This window comes from Dicentrarchus labrax, unplaced genomic scaffold (genome assembly GCF_905237075.1).
Source record: "Dicentrarchus labrax unplaced genomic scaffold, dlabrax2021, whole genome shotgun sequence".
NCBI classification, from domain to species: domain Eukaryota; kingdom Metazoa; phylum Chordata; class Actinopteri; family Moronidae; genus Dicentrarchus; species Dicentrarchus labrax.
This window is the reverse complement of record NW_026136722.1, coordinates 4,761,859-4,788,511: the sequence shown is the minus strand read 5'-3', so window position 1 is coordinate 4,788,511 and position 26,653 is coordinate 4,761,859. Positions and strand designations below refer to the sequence as shown.

General features: G+C 39.8%; 1 protein-coding gene across 4 annotated transcripts; it reads left to right on the top strand.

Annotated features, from left to right (window-relative positions):
• The first annotated feature begins 439 nt into the window (after positions 1–439).
• Positions 440–18,992, top strand: LOC127355956 (choline transporter-like protein 2). Of its 4 annotated transcripts, none has more exons than XM_051387304.1 (22): positions 440–606; positions 7,380–7,428; positions 7,521–7,594; positions 7,705–7,789; positions 7,984–8,068; positions 8,503–8,616; positions 8,721–8,781; positions 8,954–9,077; positions 9,230–9,313; positions 9,487–9,599; positions 11,517–11,648; positions 11,738–11,837; positions 12,080–12,172; positions 13,060–13,144; positions 13,219–13,481; positions 13,628–13,722; positions 13,946–14,049; positions 14,159–14,232; positions 14,343–14,413; positions 14,934–15,022; positions 15,190–15,274; positions 18,222–18,992. In XM_051387304.1, the coding sequence occupies exons 1-22, from the start codon at positions 579–581 to the stop codon at positions 18,326–18,328; spliced, it is 2,115 nt and encodes a 704-aa protein (XP_051243264.1). In that variant the 5' UTR covers positions 440–578; the 3' UTR covers positions 18,329–18,992. The 4 variants fall into 4 exon arrangements, with proteins under 4 accessions (XP_051243264.1, XP_051243261.1, XP_051243260.1 ...); XM_051387301.1 differs by lacking the exon at positions 18,222–18,992 and adding an exon at positions 15,869–17,988; XM_051387300.1 differs by lacking the exons at positions 440–606; positions 18,222–18,992 and adding exons at positions 5,119–5,550; positions 15,869–17,988.
• Positions 18,993–26,653: the final 7,661 nt, after the last annotated feature.

Here is a 26,653-nt window from a genome sequence, read left to right as displayed (position 1 = left end):
GAGTGCAGAGTCAGATCAGGCTATGTGAGGCCTGAAGGTTGAATTATGAATGAATAGATTGGTTTTATAATTAATGTTGTCTTGAATTTCATCAGGCCCATAGAAGTTATGTTGTGCCATCGATTGGCTGCATCACTCTTTGCTGATGAAGACACATTTTCATTGTGAATGAGTAATGATGGACAAACACAAGTGAAGTATGTTTTATTAATATTAATTGTATTTTGGGGCATTGCCATAGCTTATTAGACGGTAACAGCCGCTCATTGGACAGCTGCGGGTGTCTCAGTTAACGGTACTAGAAAACATGCCCGTCTCCAGGACTAAACTCCCGCCCCTCGCTCGGTGATTGGTCCAGCGCCTTGTCTATCACGTTCTCCCGCGTTTTGATTGGTCAGCGCTCTCCTCTGAGCATTCTCCCTTTAAATGTTAGCAGGACAGTTTTTGGAGCGGATTTTTTTCTACCCTGAAGTCCTGAAGTTGACAGAAGCGTCCCACGAAGACATCTGTGAAGCCTGGAAATATGCTCTAGTGGCCGTCTGTGAGCACCTTTAGCCCAGAGGAAACACTTCGTGAACATGGAACTGGAGGAGCAACCGAAATATGGTAATTATTTAAAGTCTAACACGGGCATGTTTCACTTGATGTTGTGCTTGGGATAGCTGCCTTACATCTATAAACCTAGGTTAGCTGGTTTTGTCTTGTCGCAAGACGTGTCGTCTCTGTGTTAGCGCGAATAGTTCTTGAAACAAGGATTTATATTAATACGTTTGTTGTGTTTTTTTTTTTATTATATTATATTATTATTTTATTGTCGCACCAGTGGACCACTTTCTCTCTGAACTTAAAGCATATGGCAGCCTAAATATTAGCTTGTACCTACAGAGACAGAAAGTTGTTGTTTTTCCTGTCATGTTTGCACTAGTCGAGTTGTGTGTAAATAAACTGGTGGTAACAGACTGCCTCGTGTGTTGTTCAGGCTTTACAATGTCCCAATGTATCTCCTGCTTGTCCAGTTGCCACATTCCTCAGGCTGGTATGGCAGCAGGCAGGAGCTCAGCTGAGGTCCAGCTATGTATAGAGCTTATTAGAAAATACCTCAAACTCATAAAGAGGAGTCTGCATTTGTCTCTCTTGGTAGTGCAATATTTTTTTTTTTTTTTTAGAAATATGCTCTGGTTCTCACAGGCTACATGTTTCCATTTCAATATGTTGTTCAATATCCATTTAGTTGCTTTGGATTGCCACTGTGTATTTCCTCTGTTAGTGACACACCTTGTTGTAGGCTAGGTGTGATATACAGCTCTTTGTTAATCTTTCAGGGCAACTAAGCTAAAAAACAATTCACACGAATGAAAAAAGGCTGTTTAGGCCTCATTCTGGATCAATGTCTTTAGTACACAATTATAAATTAAATGAACTATGAACATGTTTAGCGTCAGCAGGATGTTGACAAGTAGGAATAAATAAACAATATGAGGCACATCTTCTGTCCACTGGCTTTCGTGATGTGGCTCTTATCATAATGCTTTCTTCCTCTTCTCTGCACACACCCTTTTCCACTCTGCCCCACCACATGATGGCTAATTCACTCACATTACCAACCCTTCACGGCAGCCAGCACATAGCAGCATACTTTATGTGCTTGTTTGTGAATCGAAATACTTAAGAGTTTGCCAAGGAATCGAGCAGTTCCACACGTTTAATTGGCAGAAACAGAGGAGGAACATAATTGCATTTGGACCGTTGGGAGAAGATGGTTGTGGCTTCGTTTTTTCGTTTGAGATAGCAACCGTTAGAAACTTGAAGTGCAACACACGTTAAAGTTGCTCAGTGAGACTTGAGACTTTCTGCAAAAAATCTAATCTAAACATGGGAGAAACTTTCAGAGCACACTGTAGGGTCCACCACGCTTCCCCATGTTGGAGTAATTTCAGGCTAACGTATATCAAGAAACCTCAATGACAGGATTGGAAGCAGCCATGCAGCCATGCCCTGGTACAGATTAGGTGTAATTATAAGCCATATTTAGGAGAGGAGGTTTGAAACCCGATGCCGAGCTTTTCTGGCCTTTCTTTCATGTCTGTGGCAGTATGTTAAAGCTTCTCTGAGCTACGTTTGCAGATTTGTTTCATTTGTTTTTTAGTTCCTGTACTTTACATTGTTTCCTCCCCACTACTAACAAACATCTCCGACATTGCAGCCACCGGCTTCCACTTAAATGTGCTTCATCATACCCCAACAACCCAAACCCGATCATGTGACTCTTCTGACTGTCCAGTGGTTCTGCCAACTGGTCTACAGTCTGAAACACAAAGGCATGTTCAGAGCAGTGGGAGACCGGTTGGTTTTTTAGGTCAGGGGAAAATTAGTTTGGGGACAAGAAGAGATGGACATGCAGAGCAGTTTGGATGTGGAAGCGGGACCACCCTACTGAGCTAGCTTCTGTGTTTATCAGCTTTCTTCTGCCAGTACCTGCGTTTATGATCTTGGCTGAGCTTGCTGACCCTCCTCATTGATGAGGAATGTGTCTCTTTGTTAATAGGAACGCAACAAAATATTTGGAACGTCAACAGCTACTAGTTATTATCCTCACGTGTTCGTTGAAATTTGTCTTATACTGAAGTCAGGACAGTGCATTTTGTATCTAAGGAGTGTGGTCCTACAAATAGAAAACTTATTCTATAAAATATCTTTTGTGTTTGCTTCCTGTTTGTGTCCGTAAAGTGTTTCTAATTATATCCACTTCCTACATGGATGAATTGACTTGGTTTCACTTTCTGTCATCTGTGTCGGAGTAACAGAAATATCTTCACTGAGTGCAACAGCAGAGATAAGGAGTTGATTCACTGTGAGTTTCATTTCACTGTTGTGAGGTCAGTGTTGTGTGAAAGTATAGCGTGTCCACATGTCCACTCTTTTAGAAGCTAGGAAACATTTTTGTTGTTTGACTTCGAGATATTATGAGACAGACGCACCAAATCTCCTTGTAAGGATACAACATTGTACTGTGTATATATACTGTAAGTTTGTGTGTGATTGTGGTGCCGGTTCTTTTTTAACACTGTAAATAGATCTGAACTTGGACTCTACACCCTCTTACTGTAATGAAAGACATGTGGGAGATAAGCAGGCAGGGCAGCAGCTGTAGCCTAAATGGTTTAAGAGTCTGACTGCTGTATTATCTGGCTATGATATCACAGCCCTTTATTTATAGCTCTTGGTTTTCTAGAATTATTGTTACTTATTACTAACTTTCTTATTTCAGCCATTTATTCAACCTTTACTTTAGTCTCTAGTTTAGTTACTAAACCTGGTTCTAACAGTAATATGCCAGAGTCTTCTTCATCATTAATTGCTGCAGTGCAGCGCAGAAATGTCTAAATGTGAGTCATCGTTAATGTTATTATCAATGTTCCATTTGATAATAACTACTTAGCTAGTTTTCTCTGATCTTGTATTGTTGCCAGTTAATTAAGAGTACAATTCATTTTACGTGTCTGTAAATGGGATCGTGACAAAGAGTGTTCTAGATACTGCACATATGTGCTGTACAGCTAACAGAGGACACTCACGGCAGACATTTTGAGTCATAGCAGGAAACGCTCAGGTGTTACCAGTAACAACACAATGAGTCAGCATGCACGATGCAATCATTTATTTAATTATTTAGAGCCTACCAGTTTTCATGTAGGATGTGAAGGGCGGTGGCAAGAAAATAAAGCAGGAAAACCCACACTGACACATGAAACAATGTCGTAAGAAAACACTGTCTTTCAGGAAGAAACATAAGAGGAAACAATGCAACACACAAAGCTTGGCTTCAGTTTCATTTTTTACTTTGTTTCTGTTAAAACACAACATAAACTAACATAACCCAGGTATTATTTGACTGTTTATGTGTTCCCAGAAAGTTTCTCTTTCTTTCTAACAGTGGTTAATTGTTAAATGATAAACACCCTAACACAGTTAATAGATACATTAATACTGTATTTATAATAAAAACACACAAAAGCACAGTGCAAATGCAGATAATTTCTCTGTAAATGGGTTCCCTTGTAAAGACTCGTGAGAAAAACTGTTCATAATTAAATCAAAGCTCTTACACATGTGGCTTCATTTGTATGTTTTTAATGATTTTAATGTATGCCCAAGGGTTGTCTAGTGGCACAGTGGTGGTTCATTGGAATTTGATTAAACATGTAGCAAATTACCAATACAAACATTAATTTAGTTTAGTTTAAGAAACCAGACTGGTGGGTTTAACTCACACTAGCTGTCTGCCAGTCCGAGTTAAAGGTCCAGGATTACTTGCGCATGACCTTTAGCATCAGCCGCCACAATTGAACAGTGAAAGGACAATAGATGGAATAAGAACTATCGTAGTGTTGTTGTCTGCTGTGTGTCATGTGTGGTATCATCATCCAAGAAATTAAAATTCCCCAGAAACATTTTTTTATTTTGTTATGGAAATTGCAGCACAGCCAGGACTCCTGATGAGAGTTCCCATGTGCACTGACACTGGCCATAAAATAAGAACAGAATGGAAACTTTCAGTCATTCTAGCTGAATTTTCTCTTTCTGTCAGCATCTGTAAATAACATTTGTGGCATTTAGTCCTTCTGGGGACTCTTTGTAACTCAACTCGTTCTCTGATTGCTTTTGGCTGCTCAATACAGAACAGAGAGTGAGCCAAAATGTCCAGTGAATGAAAGCACGCAAACGGAAAGCAGAAAAAAAAGGGCGCTAAAAAGATTTGTTTTTTTTCTCATTCACTCCCAGTGCAATACTGCAATGTCCCCACAAGATGGGAGACATTTGAGTACATCCGATATGAACTCCACAAGGCAGTTAAATGGAAAGTATTCACAAACTTATTGACTTTTTGAGCTTCATATTGGGTTCAACTGCATTCAACTCACTGCAGGATATGGTATTTGCAGAGTATCTTGCACATCTGAATCCAATATCGTTCCTCTTCCACAGCAGATACATAAAACACAACAGGAGGTGGAGTTTGTCCTTGTTTACTCCAAACACATGTTTTTGATAAGATCTAAGCAACTTGACTCCTCCTTGTATACAACAGCAGTCCCCACCCTGTCCTTCGCATGTCCACACACCTCTTCTCTTTCACTCGCAGCCTTCCTGTAGGTTTGTTTCATTTGCCCGTTTGGATAGCTTTTTCTGAGACAGAAACAAAGTGGAAAAGCCGACGGAAAGAGGGCTTTTGAAAGTGGGAGGAGACAGGGAGATGCACAGGTGGGGCCCAGATTGGAAAGAGGCAGTTGTTTCAGGATAAACACAGAAGGGAAGTGAGGTGGAGCGCTGCTGGTTGCCAAGGCTCACTGCTATTCAGGGACAGGTTGGACTGGTTTCTCCCTCTACAGTTCTGTTTCCCCCGCTCTCTCTCATTTATACCAGCAGATAGAGAGGAGGAAGTCCACAAGATAAAGGGGCACATGTAAAAGGGTTCTCTGTACATTTCAACATTTGGCCCACAAAGGACTTTCAACATGCCTGAGGATGGAGAATATTTTGGAAAGAATGGTAATTGCTCTTTTTGCTCTAGTTTGACATTGATTCACAGCTTCTTCTTTTTTTCATTCTGTACCCACCTAAAACAAATGACCCAGAGGAGTATTGGTTAATATTTAGGCTTTTCTTTTCTCACCGCTTAAAAAGTGTGTAAATTGTTTGAGTGAAACTGGAGTGGCAGTATCAGCATGTCAACAGCGCGGGGGAAGAATAGGTGTGTTTGTGTGGAACGTGCTAACTTCTGGCAGCCTTGCTGATTATACAGGTGTGTGTCTGAGAGCCAGGAGCTCTTTTATCAGTCATTTTCTCTTAAACAAATATTAAAGGCTGGGAAATTTGCACCAGCCAAATGCTGGTAAAATGTGAAAGTGGCTGGTAGGTTTTAGACAGAAAATAAGGATTAACTATTAAGTGGCTGGTTGGAGAATTTAAACATTTTTCTGTCAGTGGCAGCTAGATGTTTTTAAATGTTAAACTGAATAAATGCTTCATTAAGTCTCTGGTTCCTCTGGTACACATTGAGTTAACAAGGCCTCCCTTTGCTTTGCTGAGTCTGTAATAGATTTCTTTACTTGTGTATTTATGTCTATCTGTGAAAATGTCAAAAAAGCCCAAAAAACTAGCATCTCAGAGGACAATACTAACATCACACCACATATATGAAATGCAACACCTGTGGTCTTTCGAACAGGAAGTGGAGGCTCCTCTAAGAGCTCGTCTGGTAAATGCTTGCTGCAGCGTTATCCTCTGGACCACATACATAATTAATATGCAAAGATGCCACAGAGAATATCATACTCCTCTGTGTAGACTCTAAGGGATCCAATGCTACATATGTACATATACATGCTGTGGCACTATGGGATTAATGTTAGTTCTTTGAGAGATTTAAAGCATGAACAAGGCAACCATGAGGTCGAACTATTGATGATTTTTCAATATAAAAGCATTATTTTGTGTTTAGCGTGGTGTGCGGCTCGCAAATTTATGACTTTTGTTGAGTGCTTTGTATTTGCTCAATGTGGCACATTTCTTTCTTATTTCACTTACCTGAGTGAAACTAATGTTCCCTGATGAATGTTAGACTAGGGCTCTTAGGCTAGAGATAAATTTGCTTCGATAATGGACGCTCTGCTTCCTGCTTCCGACATGCTGACCTCAGTTAACCTGCAGCAAACTTAACTATACGCCTGAGCCTGCAATAATTATAAGAACCTACAGACCATCAGTTGATTGCTCAGAAATTAGATTACATCTTAAATGACCCCAAGGTTTGGTTGCCCTAATACTGAAGCCTTGTGCAGATGTTTCAGCTTCATGCATCGTAATCCCATGGATGCTCCGGGGATTATTAAACAAATTTGTTCAGACAGGAAACGTTGCTTCTGACAGTGCTTTTGGTGGAAGTCTAGTTATTAACACAACCAAAATAACATAATTCATTACAGAAAAACAAAACTGACACCATCTCTGTTGTAAATCTTGCATCAACATGATATTACTGTACTGCAATAAATTATTTGGTAGTTTTATCCAGGGGCTGAAGTTGTGTTAGCTCTATCTTTCACATGGGTTTGCTTCTGCTTAGTCACCAGGGAGGAATTTGTTGGGTTGCCAGGCGTGTCTGCTGGGAGGGAAAGGTCATCTGACAGAAGAATGGGAGGACGGGGGCGTACTCTTTCTTAACCTTAAATCTCCTTTAAAAAGAAGTCTGGGTGCAAGGTGCATCTCTGTTTTTAATGTGTATCTTACACACACAGTTGCAGACCTCTCTCTGAGCAGTGCTTTCAGTAGTCACAAAGCTAACTGAGTGATAAACGCACTGTTTTTCTTCTACGTAGGCGAGCCAAGAAAGTATGACCCGACCTTTAAGGGCCCGATCCAGAACAGGTGAGCTGTGACTGTAGTTCTAACTTTTACTGTGTGTAAGTGAATACAGAGAGTTTCTTTCAACCCTTTAAATGTTGTTCTGTCCATTCTAGGGGCTGCACAGATATTGTGTGCTGCATCCTCTTCATTCTGGCCATACTGGGTTATATTGCAGTGGGAATACTCGGTAAGGAAACAGCACTGCGGTTTGCTTAACATATAAAAATACATTTTAAAACCTACCTATAAAAAACACAAAAAAAACGTAAACTTTTACTTTCTATTTTTTGTTTCCAGCCTGGTCCCAGGGCGACCCTAGGAAGGTGATCTATCCCACAGACAGCCGAGGGCAGTTCTGTGGGCAGGCTGGCACCCCGCTTGAGTGAGTTGCTTTCCAAAAATAGATTATAATTATGATTCTCCCTGCTTCTCTGCTGAGACATTTCTTCTAACTTTAAGAACATGCATACAGTGAGGGGCAGAAGTGAGCTTCAAAGCATCAAATCTCCATCAACATTACAACGTTCTTGAAGATTTTCCTACATGCCCGTTTCCTTTGTATGTATTTTATAACAGGAAGAAGCCACTGTTGTTCTACTTCAACATCATGAAATGTGCCAGCCCCATGGTGCTTCTGGAGTTCCAGTGTCCGACCACACAGGTGTGAACTCAACTTTTCTTTCATCGTGTATTCTTCTCTGGTGGCGCAAAACACATTTTTTTTTTTTTTTAATCAGCATTCACAAATCTTTCCCAGCTGTGAGCCGTTCCTCCATTTCCTGTATACATTGCTCTGTGGGAGAAAAATGTTGCACTGTAGCACACTCAAAAGTGCTTTTTAGTCTCAGTTCTGACTGTTTTGAGTTAAATTTATTGTCACTTTCCCTGTTTGAACACACTACAAACTTAATGTGGTATGAATTTGGGACGCTGCTATTGCTTTTGTTTTCTGCTTTTATCACCATTGTCTGAAAAATAGTTTGTACTTGTACCCTACTGTGCTACATTTTGTATCCAAAATCATGACCAGGGAATGCATTCCCTGCACTCATTGTAACTGTGTCCCACTGTAAATGTTGCTTCCTCTTTTTTCAGATGTGTGTGGAGAAGTGCCCCGAAAAGTTCATGACATTAGTCAAAGCCTACAGCAACAAAAATGACTTTGACTACTATAAGCAATTCTGCAAGGAAGGCGTGACCAATACTATGGTAAGTTTAGAGTCTAAGCCTCCATGGATGCTTCTTTCTTTGTGCACAATCTGTTATGTTAAAGGTTTCCACAAACCTCCTTATGTGGATATACTGTGTTTCAGGGTATACCACAAATCCTCAAGTTAGGTCTCTGTCCTGCAATGCTGACCCCCAGCAGGCCCTGTAAGATGAATCTCTATCTATCATCATCAGCAAAATATATATATCTAATATTTTATATCACATTTTGTAGAGCCAGTGCAAATCTGGAAAGTTTTGGTGTATAAAAATGTATTTTGTCAAATTGACGAGCCTCCTTTTTAAATGTTTGCTGTTTTCTTTACTTTCCCCTCAGTTACTCGGAGGTGTTTCCCAGCTTTGGGACAGGAAGGAGGGGTGATAACTGTGGGAAATAACTCTAAATTTGATGATGGAAACGGAAACATCAGAGATGCTAAGGACCTTGTGGACGGAGTAAAGTGAGTGTGTGTGGTGTGTGTAATGCCGTTCTGTCACGGTTTGAAAATAGCTGTAGCCTAGCCTGTCCCAACCTGCCACCATTTTACAAATAGTCCCTGATGAGGAATTCTACAATGCCTAAACAGATAAACACACAGGATTCTCCCCGCAGGAATGCCACTTTGGTTATTGAGGCTCGTCAGGTGGTCATGAAAATCTTCGAGGATTACACGCAGTCCTGGTACTGGATCCTGATGTAAGTCATTTGCCTACATTTGTAAATCTGCTTCCTGCTTCTTTTTTAACTTTGATCCAATTTTAACTGTAAAGAGAGAAACATCAGCTGGTTTCACTCACTCACTCACTCACTCACTCCATCTCTGTGCTTACCTCCCCTCCTCCCCTCCTCCCACCATCAACTCTCTCCAGTGGGTTGGTTATTGCTATGCTCACCAGCCTGCTCTTCATTGTCCTCCTGCGCTTCCTGGCAGGGATCATGGTCTGGGTCATGATCGTCATGGTGATACTGGTTATAGGATATGGTAAGGGCCAAATCTTTGTCATACTCGCCTCTAAATAGTCCAGCACTCCAGGGGGCCTGTTTCAGAAAGCAGGTTTAAGAAAGTCTGAAAGAAAACTTGGTTTCCACAACAGGTAAAATAAACAGAGTTACTCTGATGCGGTGTCCCAATTCCATACTACACACTGATTACATACAGTTGGTATAGAGTAAAAAATGAACATATTTTACTGTTATAAAGGAGATAACACAATATATCTGGTCAGACTTTATAATGCTTAAACCTCACAGACAGTAAAATTTAATAGAGATGTTCCTAGAGCTTACTGTAAAACACAATTGGATATTTCACAGAGAGCAGCTCCTCCATTTCCTTTTGTGGGAGAATATTCCATCAACAGCAGACTCAACAATAAGAGTTATTTAGTATCCATACTAACAGTTCTGAGTATACTTCAGTGTGAACTCACTACAAACTCACAACCTGCTTAGATGAATTGATACACTTGGTAGAGTGATATTGGGACACATCTTGAGAAGTAAAGCCATCACCAATGGAGCTCCTATAATAAGATTCACCATGGCAACAGGTGAATAAAGAGCAGAGTCGTCATTTTAATCCAGTGGAGCTAGAGATATTAATGTGTACGCATGTTCATTTATCTTCTAAAAAGTAAAAGTTTTGACACTTTTATTTAGCATTGTCCACTTATTCATTGTCAACCACATTTCTTTTAGACCGAGAACAAAACCGACTTTGACTTTTTTTATATTTCATCTTTGCTGGCAGATAAAAAAAAAAAAAAAAATCTACTTTACAACTTTCAAACAGCCTAATAGTCCAACCAGATAATGATGAAGATTTGCTGTTGAAAAGTTACCTGGTTAGATCTATTTTACATATAAATAATTATTTAAAAACATTTAGTGACTATATTTAATTCAATGTTGTTAAAAACCAAAAAGACTACATGCACTTCTTTATTGAACACATTGTCCCATTTCATGTTCATTTAGTCCATTTTTAAAATCTTTAGCTCCACCACAGAATTGCTCTCACATAAATATTCACATAATCTCCAATATGATCAGACTATGAAAGGAAATTTCCATCAGTGTGACAAATCACAACATGAATATGAGGTGATTACTCATTGACCAGTGTCGGAAATATATAAATCTTCACACAGAATCATTTCTTATTTTGACATACAGTAGATTACCACAGAAATGTACAACAAACATTAAAAACCCAACCTGACAGTTACTGTGTTAATGTGTCACAATGTTAAAGAAAACCAACATATTCTCAGCTATGACTGAATTCACAATGTGTACGCTAATATTTGACCGAAAGTTTTAAAATCCATTAATCCGTAATTGTGCTTTCATGTCAGAATCAAGTCGTAGTGAACGGTAACATATGTTGCTTTTGTCTGAATGGGGGGGAAAAATCACAGAAAAATGAGTCTCGTGATTTTATTCCATGTAAGCTTTCAAAGTAAAGAGAGTCCTTGGGAATTATTCAATTATCTTTATTTTCTAATAATTTCGGCACATTATTGAGCTTTAATATGAACTGGATGTTAGACAACTCCTTCAGGCTCAGCAGGAGGGGAGGAGACAGAGAAACTCAGGGTTTGTTGAAAAGGTTACAGGTCACTGTAGGTCACCAGAGATAAAGTGACTTATGTGTCTGGAACTCCCTCAACTCACGGTTAACAAACTCAATAGTTTTAACTAAACCTGCTTTCTGGAAAATACCCCTGTATTCTTTCAGACCCAGAAGAGAAACACCAGATATTCATACTCTTTTATTTTCCCATTAGATGATTTTTATGATTTTATATTTTTTTGTTTCTGTTTTGTTGCACACTGCTTCAACAAAACACCCAGTTACCCACTATTACCATGCCATGTATTTGCTGTCGCTGTGTAGGTATCGTCCACTGCTACATGGAGTATGCTGCCCTGAAAGGAGAACCAGGCGCTGATGTGACTCTACAGCAACTGGGCTTCCAGACAGACTTCACAGTCTACCTGCAGATCAGACAGACCTGGCTAGCCTTCAGTTAGTACACAGCATGTAATCTGAACATTTAATTACTGTAAAATTGGGACACCCACATGACCTCTCCCTCTGCCATCGTTCTCCTTTAGTGATCATCCTGGCCATTGTGGAGGTCATCATCATCCTACTTCTCATCTTCCTCAGGAAGAGGATCTGCATTGCCATTGCTCTCATCAAAGAAGCTAGCAGGTCAGACTTCACATTAAAGCTTTCGGCACTTTTAGAGGTAGAGGATGAGAGTAGAGGAAAAACAGATCAATGAAAGTTGTTAAATTGTTCTGACTTAAAAATAATTTCACTGGGACTCACAGTAATGGATTAAAGTGTCAGACTAATGGCACAGGCATAGATGATGTAATGGAAATGTAACTCATAGTGATGATAGATGGGGTTTTTTTGGCTTTGTTTTGATGATGTTTTTGTGTTTACAGAGCCATCGGGCATGTGATGTCCTCCCTTTTCTACCCACTGTTCACTTTCCTCCTCCTTGCCATGGTCATCGCCTACTGGGCAGTTACTGCTGTGTATCCTTTCATGTTACTGTCAGTTAGTGTCATTATTTACAGTTGACTGGAGTCAAAAACATAGGAGCAACAGGTAGGAGAAAATACTCTACACTTTGATAACCTGGTGATCTAGTTTCCGTTGTTTGTTTGAATAATTAAAGAGAGCTTGAGCTTTGTTATACGAGACATTTCGTGACACAGTGGCACACTAGCACCTAAAGGGATGAACAATGCTTTGGTTGTGGTAATGGAAGTAATTCAGTTCATTTGGAAGGCATTTCAAGCATCAGAGCGCAACATAGCAAACATTAAAGAATTAGGCTGAATCTAAATGTCTGGACGTGGGGACTGAACACAGATGTCTTTCATACATATCATGAGGTGGTCATTGTCATCATTTGTCATCATGACAACCCTAGGCCTGGTGCTAATATTGTCGCCATCTCTTGGCCAAGTTGTCGTTGAGATGAGACATTGACATTGTCACATCCATATCGTCATGGATTATGGGTAATGTTTGTCTGGCGAAGTCTGCAACCCAAGCAGACTCTATGGAAGTCTGCACAAAGTCCACTTCAGGTCCCTTGTGGATTTGGACAGGCTTAGGCACTTCCCGAGAACATGCCTGTTAAGTTTGATTTAGCCAGTGGGAAGCTGCGAGATCTAAGTGTGTCCAACTGTATTTGGCTTATATTAACTTTAAAAGCACATGTGGATAACTAACTAAGCTCAGGCTTGAACAAGACACTAAACCCCGAAATTGCTCCCCCATATCTGTGGAAAAACCTGTAAGTTACTCTGGACAAAAGCGCCAAAATGAATTTAATATAATGTTACTGAGATGGGGAATGAGGTTGGGGAAACTTGACATGGTTATGATTGTTCTCCTTGACCGCACTCATCAGCTTCTTGTCTACCTCAAATGAACCCATCTACAAAGTTTTCAATGAGACAGAATGCGAACACTCAAGAGCAACCTGTGAGCCAGCTGTAAGTTGTGTGTCTGTCTGTCTGTGTCTGTGTCTGTGTCTGTCTATGTCTATATAACCTGTATCTGTACTCAGAACTACACATCCAGTCTGATGAGAAAGCAGTGCCCTGACTCCGAGTGCCTTTTTGCCTTCTACGGTGGAGAGACCGTTTACCACAAATACCTGATCGCCCTGCAGTTCTACAACGTCTTCCTCTTCTTCTGGTGTGCCAACTTCGTCACGGCTCTGGGACAGATGACCCTGGCCGGGGCTTTTGCCTCGTACTACTGGGCCTTCGTCAAACCGGATGACATGCCTGCCTTCCCAGTGTTTTCTTCCCTTGGGAGATCTCTCAGGTGTGTGTGTGTGGGGAGGAGGTGCCAGTACATCTCACACATAACATTTCCATCTATGCTGCCTCCTTTTTGAGATCATTTTCTCTTTTTTACAACAAAAACTCCAGTTGACACATAGCTTGAAAATAACTTGCGTCTTGTTTTAGGTACCATACAGGAACTCTGGCTTTCGGCTCCCTCATCCTCTCAATCATTCAGATCATCAGGGTTCTGCTGGAGTATCTGGACCACAAGCTACAAGGTCTGGTTCTGTTCTTGACTACAGTTAGATGTCTGCTCAAGGCTACAATCCACAGTGAATAGACAGTATTTCTTTCTGATTGTTTCACATTCAAAAGTAGCAAAGGACAGGCATAAATCTGTATTCAAGTAACTAACTACCTTCTAGTGCATCATCACCTGAAAGACCTGTCTCCAGTGTGGGTTAAATGTTGACCTATCAATCCATCCTGGTTTGTTCGCAGGAGCCCAAAATAAGTGTACCAAGTTCCTGTTGTGCTGTCTGAAGTGCTGCTTCTGGTGTCTGGAGAAATTTATCAAGTTCATAAACAGAAATGCCTACATTATGGTGTGTGGTTTATTCGTTTACTTCACAGTACTCAGCCCATCAAAATTAGAAACTTTTATAATTTATAATGTTGAAGTATTTTAATGTAATGGGTGTATTTTGCTTCCAGGTGGCGATTTATGGCAAAAACTTTTGCACCTCTGCCAGAGATGCCTTCTTCCTCCTCATGAGGAACATGATCAGGTGAGTGTACATGGTGTTTACAATTGTGGGATTTTGAACAAAAATTTTTAATGTATGATTTAAATGTCTCTTTTTTTGCAAAGGATAAATGATTCTCTTTAATCCCTCAGGGTGGCTGTCCTGGACAAAGTGACAGATTTCCTCTTGTTTTTGGGGAAACTGCTCATTGTTGGGCTCGTGGGTGAGTCTCTTTATTTAACACGTATTCTTCATGCTTGAGTTATTAACCGACCATATGCAGTATTTTACAAGATAGAAGTAATGCATGTGTTGATTCTGATTGGTATGATTTTTGGATTTATATTCATCCTTTATAATCATGAGAAGTCATTGATCTTTATGCGTTACAGTTTAAACTCAAACTGCACAGGTCATCATAAGGAACTTTTTCACAGTCAACAAGTTTTCTCTAGTTCGTACTGTATACAGGTGCTGTGTTATAAATACAATGGGACTGTATTGGCTTCCATAGACTTTAATGCAAACTTTAACTCCTCAATTATACACACATAATGAGCTCATTTACATTTGATCAGCGGGCAGTATTGAACATTTTGAAGTGGAATGTCGTGTAAATATAATCTATGGGGATTGTAGGTTATAGACTATTGTATAACAACATCATCAATAAAACAAGTCATGGCAGCCATCTTTCAAGAATGTAACTTTAAAGTGTGTTTTCTATTATCTTTCTTCCACAGGGATCTTCGCCTTTTTCTTCTTCTCTGGGAGAGTGAAGGCCTTTGAGAATACAGCTCCCAATCTCCACTACTACTGGGTACCCATCATTGTGAGTCTGACGGTCCTTTTTCTCCCTAAAAAAACATTGTTATCTAATCAAACACACAACAGAACTGGTGTATAATTCAGTTTTTTTTTTTTTTTGTTCTGGCTCATGATCATGATGTGATGACTATGAATGAAATGTGAACGTATGATTCTTGTTGTCCTCGCCAGACTTTGGTGATTGGCTCCTACCTCATTGCCCATGGATTCTTCAGTGTGTACGCAATGTGTGTGGACACGCTTTTCCTCTGTTTCTGTAAGTAGCACCTCCTCAGCCATTGTTGACTTCCAAGATTGTCCACACAAGTGTCAGATGGAGCGTTGCAGATATGTTGTGTTGAAGAAAGGGCTCAATGTAAAATGCAAAGCTTAATAATCTAAACTTTCATCACTTCTTCGAGTCTCACATTGCTGTCGGTGTCGGGCTGTCACTAATTCTATATTGCATGAATATGGTGTGCCACACATAAAAAATGCACCGCCATTTCAAAATAGTGGTCTGTGGCTTACAGTATGTTAAAGTGGAAATTGCTGCTGCTTGGTGTTGAATGTTAACTTCTGAATCTGAATTGCCTGCGGTTGCCTTTGCTTGCTTGCTATTTGACTTTTTCTCTTTTTGTGTCTCCCTTCTTTTTTCTCACTTCCCACAATTCACCACCTCCTCTTCCTACTGGCCCTATAACACCTTTTTTTTTTTTTACCTTAATTTAAATACTAATTTTCCGTACCATAACATTAACTCTCACACGCACACACACACACACACACGCACGCACGCACGCACACACACGCACACATACACACATACATGCATACATACGCACATACATACATACATACATACAATAAGGTGAAGACCTGGAGCGCAATGACGGTTCAGCCACAAGGCCTTATTACATGTCCTCAACTCTTCATGAGATTCTGTGGAAGAACAAGGCTGAGGAACCCTCTTCGTCTGCTGCTCGGCAACAGGACGATGAAGACATCCGTTTGAAACAACAGCAGGCTCAGGAGGAGGACGCAGCTTAGAGAAGAGGAGTTTTGTGGGCAAAAACACCTTTTTACGCGTCATCAGATTTTTCACTGAATTACTGGGATAACAAAATCTATGCTACGCTTTTTTTAACTGTTATAGTTAAAGACTGACGGGAGCTGGTACTTTTTGTCCATTGGAAAAATCTCTTTTGCACCTAACTCACATGTCTCAGAGGCAGATTGTAGTACAGCTACAGAGCACTATGCCTTTAACAGTGGTTGCTCATTGTTCAGTTCAGTTTCCCATTGGACCGAAAAGTCCATTTCTCCAACAGCCCATTATCCTAAAGAAAAGCCCACTGCTACAAAGGTCTGTTGTTCCCAAAATACACACTCTCCCTGGAGCTTTTTGCCTTTTTTAATATCTTCAGTTAACGTCAGGTGAACTTTGTCAGGTCACCTTCTTCATCATGGTAACAATAAACAATAAAAACATGGTTGATGTTTTTTTGTTAATGTTGAAATGGTCGCAGTTTGGTTAGCTTTGGGCAACAGAACTGGTTGGTAAGGTTTAGGAAAAGATGTTTGTTTGGATTAAAATAAATACGTTAGTTGCATCAGTTAAGTTGGTTTTGTACGTGATGTAAGTTAAATGTGTTACGTAAGGTACACTAGGCTGGTATTTCCAGAGCAATCAGCATTTGTTTGCAGGATAACAGACTGCCGGACAAATGGGCTTTCGGTCCAATGGGACATTTTCCGGACTTGGATTGGGTAATAATGTGTCGTCGGAACAATGGCATGTGTCTTTTATTGCCAGTTGAGTGTGTCGATAATGCAAAAGGAAATATGCATCAAAGAAACATGGAAATAAGATCTTAAAGCTTTCTTTTCTTAATTGACCATTTACTAAACCCCTCCTCTAAAAACTGATTGTCCAATCATAGCTTAGCAACTGTAACTAAGCACAGCAAGTCTTTAAAGCTTTGTATTTCTCTATGTGTAGGAGCTGCAATAAGAGTTTGGAAGGCTGTAAAGCTGGAAACATTGAAAGGTCAACCAGAGACAGCGCGGATCTAATGTTAATTAGCTAGATAGCTACACCTGATGGACTCTTCCAGCAACAATTATTTCGGAATGGAAAAAATCAGCATTCACTGGCTATACATGAGACGTCTGCTTTTGTCAACCTGTCTGAAATCAAGGATCCATTGTTTCAGAAATGATAAAGTATTTAGAGTGGTGAATGCACCATTATCAGATATGTGCTGTGCAAGAACAGAAATCTAGCAACAGTAAAAGAGGGGATTAGTGAACAAACAGTCAGTGGAAAATAAAGCATGCATCTGGGAATGAGGGCTTTAAAATGCGCACATTTTAATATTGTAGATGGGTAATTTGCATGATTTATGAAATGGCAGTCTCTCATTGGAGATGAAACAATTTTAATTCATTTAGAAAGTTTCTCTTGTTAACAGACAGGTCTTTTTCTCAGTTTTAATGAAATGTCTGTAGTTTGTTTATGGTTCTTTTGAACATGCTGGAAAACTAAACTGTATAAATGGCTTCCGCTGAGGTGAACTGACATTTCTAAACCCTGTTTTGGACTTTTAATAGTTCCTCCCACTGCCACTGGCCAATAGAAACTTGAAGCCATTCATGTGCCTAATTTACAGTGTTAATGTCGGTCTATTTGCACCTCTTTGACCTAAACTTCTACCTAATTGTTTACAGTTTATGCAATCAGAATCACATGATCATCCGTGCTCTTCCTTTAGTAAGGTGCACTGTGACTGCACTTTAATTTCTGTTCACACGTAACTGTTTTTTATCTGTATAAATGAATACTGGTGATGTTGCTGAGGCTAGCTGCTTTGTATTCTCTTATATTGAAGTTTTTACTGTAAAGCAGTGTAGTTTTACATTCATTTGCTTGGCAGTGCAGTCGGTTTAATAAACAGTATTTGAGGCAATTTGAGCCTCCACCACATAAAATGAAGGGATTTCAACTCTTGTTGTTGGTGACTGTGTGAGCTAGTGATCAAAGCTACCTACGTTTGTTGAATGCAAATGAAACTGTGAAACATCATCCAGATTTACGAGTTAAGAATATTTAATTATGAAGCTTGCCACTCATTTAAAAGATAACATTGTGCCTCAAAATGTTTGAAATAGACTTTAGCTCTAAAGACCATAGTTTAATGCCAGTTTGTTGAATCTCTTTCCAGTGGAGGATCTTGAGAGGAACGATGGCAGTGCAGAGAGGCCCTACCTGATGCCTGAGAGCCTCCGCAAAGTCCTGAATAAGAAGAACAAGACCGAGCCGGCTGAGTAAAGCACCTCCTCTAACAGTGCAAGCCCAAGTGAGGCGAGACTGGGCTGAAGTTGACTGTGGTTTTGTTCAGTGGAAACCGTCTCGGTCAAGAACCTAAGGCCATCAGTGACCAGGAGCCTGCAGGTGACAATCAGTAGTGTCATCCATTGTGTTTTTACTGCCAAATGTCTCATTCCCACACGTCTGTCTTATGAATCAGACATTTTAGCTTTGTGGATTTTAGACATTTGGAAACTAATTTCTGTTTTGAAAGCAATATCCAAACACGTTTTTTAGTATGTTGTACATTTTTATTAGAGATGTAGCCTATTTTGTGCATGTTTTTAATATTTGAGCGTTCAATGAAGGTAAGCTTAAATGTAATCTATTATGCTTTGCGCTTTTATCCCTGTAGGTTTTTTTTCTTTTTAAATGTGTAATCTGTAATATTTGGATTAATATTGAACCTTGTTGTTACCAAAGACATTACGTTGCCATTCATACAAAAAGGTCTTATCTGCATTTATTGGTCCTGTGGGGCAACTTTAGCAGGCGGTTGGAGAGAATTATACAAAAGCAAACTTTATATTGTAACTGATGTATAGGGTTGTACTTTGGTGCTTATTTTATGTCTGTGGAATTTAATTGAGAAGGTTTTTGAAATAAAACATAGTTTTGTACATAATTGTGTGAGACTGTCTCTCCTGAAACAAGTTATTCATTTCCAACCCAAATGTTTACAGCTGCTCTCTGAGTTATTCTACAGTATGCACCATAATATCAGGTATCTTTCAGGTGCAGGTATAGTTCAGTCTGCTTTGTTTTATTTCTTGAAGAAGGTCGTGTGTAAGCAAGCTTGCCAACTCCAAGTGCACATCTTATAAGTGGAAAAAATGGCCCTGGATGCTCTCAGGGGGTTTCTCCACCCTGTCAAAGCAAACATTGTTGGAGAAAACTGTCAGATTGGACTTAATTGTCAGGTATCTGAAGTTTGTCCTATATTACAAACGTCACATCTGGTGTACAGGTTGTAAGGTTGCAAATGTTGGCATATTTTTTTATGCTGTAATCTTTACAATAAGAACTGTGACTTGATTCCATTTCTCAAAATGCATACATACAAACTTTGCATTTCTTTTTTGTATTCCTTGCTGTATCAAAAATGTACCAGACCGTGACCCCAGAACTGATGTAAGGCACTTACAGACTGACTGAGAATTTGGACAGATCATTACAGATTAAATACATTTCCAATACAAAGTGACTGCCCTTATCCTTATTAACATTTTAAATCCTGATTCATCCTTTTCAAGTTCCATAAAATGTTATGCGAAGTGTGGGCAGTCATCTCAGAGGAGCAGTTCCAACACTTCTGTAAAGCTACAATATAAAGTGCGTATACAGTCTCTCCATATAACCTGCATCTGTGCTCAAAACTACATGACAGGTCATATTAAAGCAGCATCTGCCTTGACATGACGCAGTCAGCAACAACTCTTTACAGGCATAAAATTCTACCTGCTGTTCTATGATTGACCATGAGGTGGAGTGTGTAAACTATGCAATGTGCTCAGCTTGTCCTAATCTGTTCTCATCACAGATCAGTAAGTATATAGTAGAGGAAGGCCTTATCTCCGGAGTGGCCTCCATGCTGGCTTTATTAAGTGTCACCTGACGTTTGAAGGAGAGTTTTGCCCTGCTTAGATTGCAATCACCTTTCTGAGAATCAGATCAGCACCTCATGATCAAGCAGAACATCACTTGTGTTGGTTTGTGGACACTGCTCTCACTTTGACTCTGTGCCAACACATCAGTCAGGTGTATTTGGATTCTCTAAATGAAAAGGGTGAACTGGTGACACCAATGCCCAGAGTTTCTCTCTGTAAGATTCAATTAAATCTAGTCACCTTGAATAGGACCAAATGCTTAAATAACTATAAATGAATGAAATGCACAAAGGGAGCTGCAATGGTGAAGCTCCTAATTAGCACTATGTCTCAGCTAAAATAGGATGTGTCGAGGGGAGCAATCACAATTGACGAGGTTGTGCATGGCATATCACGAAGGAAAGGCGTATGACACTTTAATATGAGTGGCACACCACTGGTATGCTGGTGGACAGTATCCTCCTGTGAAATGGGAGTGACACGCTGTTTATAAGTCGCTCAAAGCCGTGGTATATCATATTCAGCAGTTCTTCAGGGACTGGTGTAACATAACCCACTTTTATTGTGTTTTATGGCCTGGAATCAACGTCTTTGTGGTTTACATAGAGGTACCTTTAAAAGGTACGGGGTGATTTTTGTCTTTTATTACATTATGCCACACCTCTCCCAAAGGTTGTGTTCATTGTAGACAGTTTTTAACCTTTGCACAGTAAACTCCATCAACACAGTAAACACACTCAGGATTGCAGCTGACTCATTAGCATCATCGGCGTTCCCCAGGGAATATATTCCTTCATTTCGTTTTGTTTGTTGTCAAACAGTGAGCGATATAATTCAAGAGTCGATCCACAAAAGATGTTGTTTTCTTTGCAGTTTTGCGTCAGAGGTCCTGGCTTGTTGGCCGGTGAGGGGTTTCTTTCATTCCAGTCTCCATGGAGAACACCTGAACCGCCTAAGTGGTTGAGTCATTAGCAGGAGTGGTGGAGTTCTTGAGGGTGACTGGTATGCACTTGATATGTGCCACATTGGCCCTGGCAACCCTAAACAATGTGACACAGCCTGTTGAGAATACTTCAGTATGTTTCCATTTCAAACATTTTTATGTTGAATAAAGGCTGGTAATGAAGTTAATGAGGTCTGAGTGCTTTGCCACTTCTTTCTTCCAGACAGATTTACTTTTGGATGAATCCCTGAACCAACACAATTTGCTGGCATATGCTTTAGCATTACAGCTATTTAAAGAGGACAGATATTGTAGAAGGCAAAGACTGGCCCCAATATTTAAGGATATTTCTGTTATTTTGTCCTCTCTCTTGTACCTGTGTGTGGAACGTAAGCTTACATACAGTAGGATATGTCATTCCGGATATAAAAGTCCAGTGTGTAACATTTAGGAAGATCTATTGGCAGAAATGGAATAAAATATTCATAGGTATGTTTTCATTAGCGTGTAATCACCTGAAAATAAGAATGGCAAAATCCTACAAACTGGTCATTTAAGTGGATCCTTGAAGCCAGTTAGTGATATTTCTGTTTAGATACTGACTGTGGACTTGCGTTAATTGATTTTTATTGGCCATTTGGGGGCAGCACAACAAGTTGCAAACACAACATTGAGATATTTTCACCAGAGATGAGACGAACATGTTTGCTGCTGGGTTTATCAGAGCTTCTAAGGCTGCAATTTGGCCACTGTCAAACCAAAGCAATGCACTGAAAGACACTAAAATGCCCCGTAGACCTGCAGATGCAAACACTGGTGTAACCTTTATAACATTGCTGCTTAGAATGACAGCATTGGTCATTTTAACTTTTAACTTCGAACAAATCCAAATGTTCTGAAGCAATGAACTGTCTATAAACATACTTTAGCCATAAAGGCCACTGTCATCATGCTCACGTATGCCAAGAGTTTCTGAAGGTTGTTGTCTCCTGTGATGTGTTGATTAAGAACTGTCTGTCTGCATTCCTTGGCTCTGCTGTACACTGTGCGTCAGCCTTCCTCGGAATTCCTGAATCCAGACACCAAATGCCTGAATTCTATGAATTTCTGAGATTTTCAGTTTGTATTTTGTTCTGATGGCAACAGGGGCTCATTGGTTAACCCTACTCTGTTGCCATTCTTCAATGTTAGATACCAATCAAATATCTGGAGTCCGTCAGTCAATATTGTTGATCATAATGGGTGTGCCAGAGTAATAAATGTTCTTATTTGGCCCAAGTACTGCAAGCATCAAACACAGCTGACAAGGGTTCAGATGGCAGAAAGCAGACGTGAAAATATTCTGTGAACGGCTGCTCAAGTCTTGCACAATTTGAAGAGCTCTTGACAGATGGCATGCAGAGGTGAAAATGTGTTCAACAGTGAAATGCCTACGGATTGTGTATTATGTAGCCTGTCTTTTAGCTATGTTAGTGGCACGACTCTTGGGAGTTGGGTGGTCCTCCACTTTGGTCCAGACTGAAATATCTCAACAACTACAGGATTAAATCTTTCATTTCGTGGTCCCCAGAGGATTGATCCTGACTCATGATGTTGAAATCTTAGGTTTTTTTAGTCTAATGTGTTAACAGCTATGGGATAAATTGCCATGAAATCTGGTACCGACATTCATGTTCCCCTCAGGATGAATCATAATAACTTTTCATCTAGAATGATCATCAGGTACACAATTTTTTTATTATATATATATATATATATATATATATAATATTTTGGTTTATGACAAAATACTTAAACCTCCACTGTAGGCCTACTTTTAGTTTAGTGCTAATTAGCAAATGCTTAACAGTAACTAAACTAAGGTGGTGAACATGGTAAAAAATGACCTGCTGAACATCAACATATTAACATTGTACAGTACAGCCTCACAGGGCTGCTATCATGGCTGTAGACTCTTGGTCTTTTTCAGGATGTCTATGTTAACCTTCAGCTACACTGATAATGTTCAACTTTACAGGAAAAACTGGATTAATTGTTCTTTAAATACAAAAGCTTCCTAATAGTCTGGCCTACTCGATAAAAATGAGCAATGTCTGCTCAAACAGAACTTTGAACTTATATATTAAAAGAGATGACACATTAATAGCAGGTGTAGGTAGGGTTTGTACTGTATGGTGTCCTGTTTGTGTTTACAGCCTGGGCTAATGATGCCTTCACTATCAACAATGACAGGTACTCGGGGGAAGAACCACACCTAAAAGCATCAGATGGCGGTGGCGTAACTGTTCGGGCCGAATAATGGAAACTAAATCTGTGCCAAGATTTTATTTGGTGTTAGGTGTTTCAGAACTACTGTCAAAACAAAAGACTTAAATATGACCCCTTTGGCGTATGATGCATGCACGAGTATTTATTAAATTACTTGTAACCCAGGATTGAAACAATTGGCGTTATGGTTATTCATACAACTTCCATATGTGGCTCAGTGGTTTAGTAATTCACTGGGTGAGACGAATATTGTCTTAGAGCATGTGATATGTTTGTTGTCCGGTATATTCGGATTGGCAGAGGAGAAACACACATCAGCTGTGAGGATGACGCGGAGCGAAATGCCACATTCAGGAAACAACAACCATCTTTCACAGAAAAGTAAAGCATCTTTTCATTTTCTTGGAAAACCTGCTGTCATGTAGGTCAGATTGTGAGCTGTTGCCTGAAACATAAACACACACACACACAAACAAACACACAAACTCACAGGTGATCTGAATCATTAACCTGACTGTGCCAGACGGTTTGTTACACAGAACCATCAAAAATCCTCAGCAGGTGATTGGGTGAACCATCTATCACCATCTATCACAAGCAAACTTCAACCAAATAGATCATCTCTCCATTTCTGATATGACTAATGCTAGCAGCAGCTTGTATGGGAGCCATCATTGTTGTTTAATGAACATTGTATTCTCGCTGTGTCACACCTAGCATTCCTGTAGCTGCCAGTACTTCCTCAAAGAATGCTGGTTGGTCCGTACTACTGTACTGGCCACAAACAACTTGTGATTTTGTGCCTCACAAGGTTAGATTATCATAGTTTTGAGAGCAAAAAGAAAATTAGATTCTAACAAAGGACCGCCAGTCGTGTGACAGAAAGACAGACAGACAGGCAGATAAGAAGGAAGACAGACACAGATAGAGGGAGAGGTGATGAAAGTGTAAAAATGATCTCTCATAAAAATCTATGATAATGATGATGATTTTATACTTCATTTATAAGAATAGAATATGAAGCTTTACTTGCCTCTGAACTTACGGTAAGGACAAAAACAAATAGGTTTAAACATGGTTTTCATCATAACTGTCAATCATGAAAAAATGTAGTTTGAGGAATGTAGCAGTGCAACTCTAGTGACAGTCACACACAGCTCTGTTCATTCCTATGATAATTGCTCAGTAGTGCACAAAGCCAAAAGAGACGTTAATTTATACACCAGAGACTTCCACATTAAATTCTGATAGTGTAACAACTCATTTTGCCGGGGTTGTGACACTCAAAATCAAAGTAGGCTTATGGGGAAAATAATTTTTGGTCCAGTGTGAATCACGTCACGGACGGTACGCTGTATTTACACGCTTAGCCCTCTATGTCAAATCTTCCTGGGGGACTTGATCACACTACATTAAAGGGGTACACCAGTGATATAGTATCACACTTCCATAAAGCTGGGGGACTCGTAAGAGACAGATTCAAAAGAATTGTCACAACTGAAGCAGCCTGAGGTGTCCTGACTTTTAGTCCCTGGTCTGGATTGAGCTCCAAATGCAGTGGGTCCTACATTTCCCATAATGCAACTGGATAGTGCCTTTATTGGTAAACCAGACACATCTTTTAAACTCCATACTTCCAGTTTGTAACACAGGCTTTCTGTTAAAGTTTTTTGTTGCCTTCAAGCCTGAACCAAAATAACCCTAATGACATAATTATGACATCATTAGGGTTTTTTTTCGACGTTGGAAATACCCCGCCCCCAATTCAATCAAATTATGATCTAGAAGGACAAAACATTTTTTGTTGTCTTCATTCAGATGAATCTGTTAATGTGCAATATAAACGGTATTATCATTTATTTATGTAATTTACGTTCCTCTGTGCAGTAATAAAATACATCAGGAGTTTTATCTATGCATTCAATGTGTAAGAGATAGAAATCTGCAATTCCTATGATCTCACCTGCGTACTACTGTCATCTTATCAGTGTTATAGATCACAAGTGGTGACAGTAATATGATCCCAGCAACATTTTACCGCTCTCAACTTTAATACATTTGTCTGTGCTTGTGTTGTTGTATTTCCACTAACAACAGGAGAAAACTGATTTTTAGTTGATACCTTAACTTGAAAAAATTAAAATAAGTATGTTCTCCCGGAAAGGTGCACTGACAACCCTCTGGACCAGTCAACAACTACACGAAACAACACAGGCAGGAGATATAACCAGTCGACTGCTAATCAGAAGGCTGGTGGTTCGATCCCCGGCTCCTCCCGCTGCATGTTGAAATATCGTTGAGCAACATACTGAACTGAATAATGTTGTGACAACTAGTTTCATTTATTCATTGTCTAACATGCAACAATCATAACTGTGGAAACGTAAGTTCACATATATGAGAACAGATTTATTCACATATATGAGAACACTGGCAACAATATTTACTTACAGGATCAGTGTGAAGGATTTAGTGGCATCTAGCAGTGAAATTGGAGATCACAACTAACTGAAGACTGCTCGCGTCTGTATTTGACAACCTGAGAGTGAGAACGGGCTGTGAAATGTGTATAAAAAACTAGGGTGGCTACGAAACTCATGAAAGGCCCTATGTAGAGTCAGTGTTTGGTTTGTCCATTCTGGGCTACAGTAGAAACATGACGGTTCAACATGGCGGACTCCACGGAAGGCGACCTGCTGCTGCTGTAGATAGAAACGGCTCTTTCTAAGTTAACAAAATCATATTTATTCTTATTTTACTTATTTATACACAAAAAGATACCTATGAATATTATATTTGTCCTAAATGTCAGACACTGGACCTTTAAAGGTAATTAAGTGACGATGCTTAAAGAACTCAGAATGTAATTTAAAAACCGGTCAGTTTTACAGATCCAGCCCAGAACTTATCATTTATCTGGGCCACATGATTGGGTATTAAAAAAAGATTTTGAACCTATTTCCAAAGTTGAACCTCTGTTAAAAAAAATTTAAAATCTAAATCAAAACAAAAATGGCAGACACATCCAATTGTTTTTAAATGACTTTATTACTTTAACTAGTAGCTGCAGAAACCGATGTTTACCGAATGTGAGAGGCTGTTTCCTCCTATATCCAGTCTTTGTGCTAAGCTAGGTTAACCAAAGTACCAGCTGTAGCTTCATTATTACTGCAACATGACAGTGGTACCAATCTCATCTAACTCTTAGCAAGAAAGCAAATAAGTAGGTCTATAGTGTATTTCCTTTAACTATTGCTTTGAAATGTTAGACCATCATTGCCATACTGTACTGACACCAGAGCACCCCACCCACAGCCACACACACACACACACACACACACACACACACACACACACACTCACACACACACACAGCCACACACACACACACACACACACACAGCCACACACACACACACACACGCACACACACACGCACACACAGACACACCTCCTGTCACTCCTCCT

Bases quoted from the DNA above. Each gene is read 5' to 3' on its own strand.
- LOC127355956 (XM_051387300.1), top strand. From the start codon at position 5,517: ATGCCTGAGGATGGAGAATATTTTGGAAAGAATG. The intron at 7,790-7,983 runs GTGAGTTGCTTT...ATTTTATAACAG, and splicing joins CAGGCTGGCACCCCGCTTGA to GAAGAAGCCACTGTTGTTCT. The intron at 14,233-14,342 runs GTGAGTGTACAT...TTAATCCCTCAG, and splicing joins CTCATGAGGAACATGATCAG to GGTGGCTGTCCTGGACAAAG.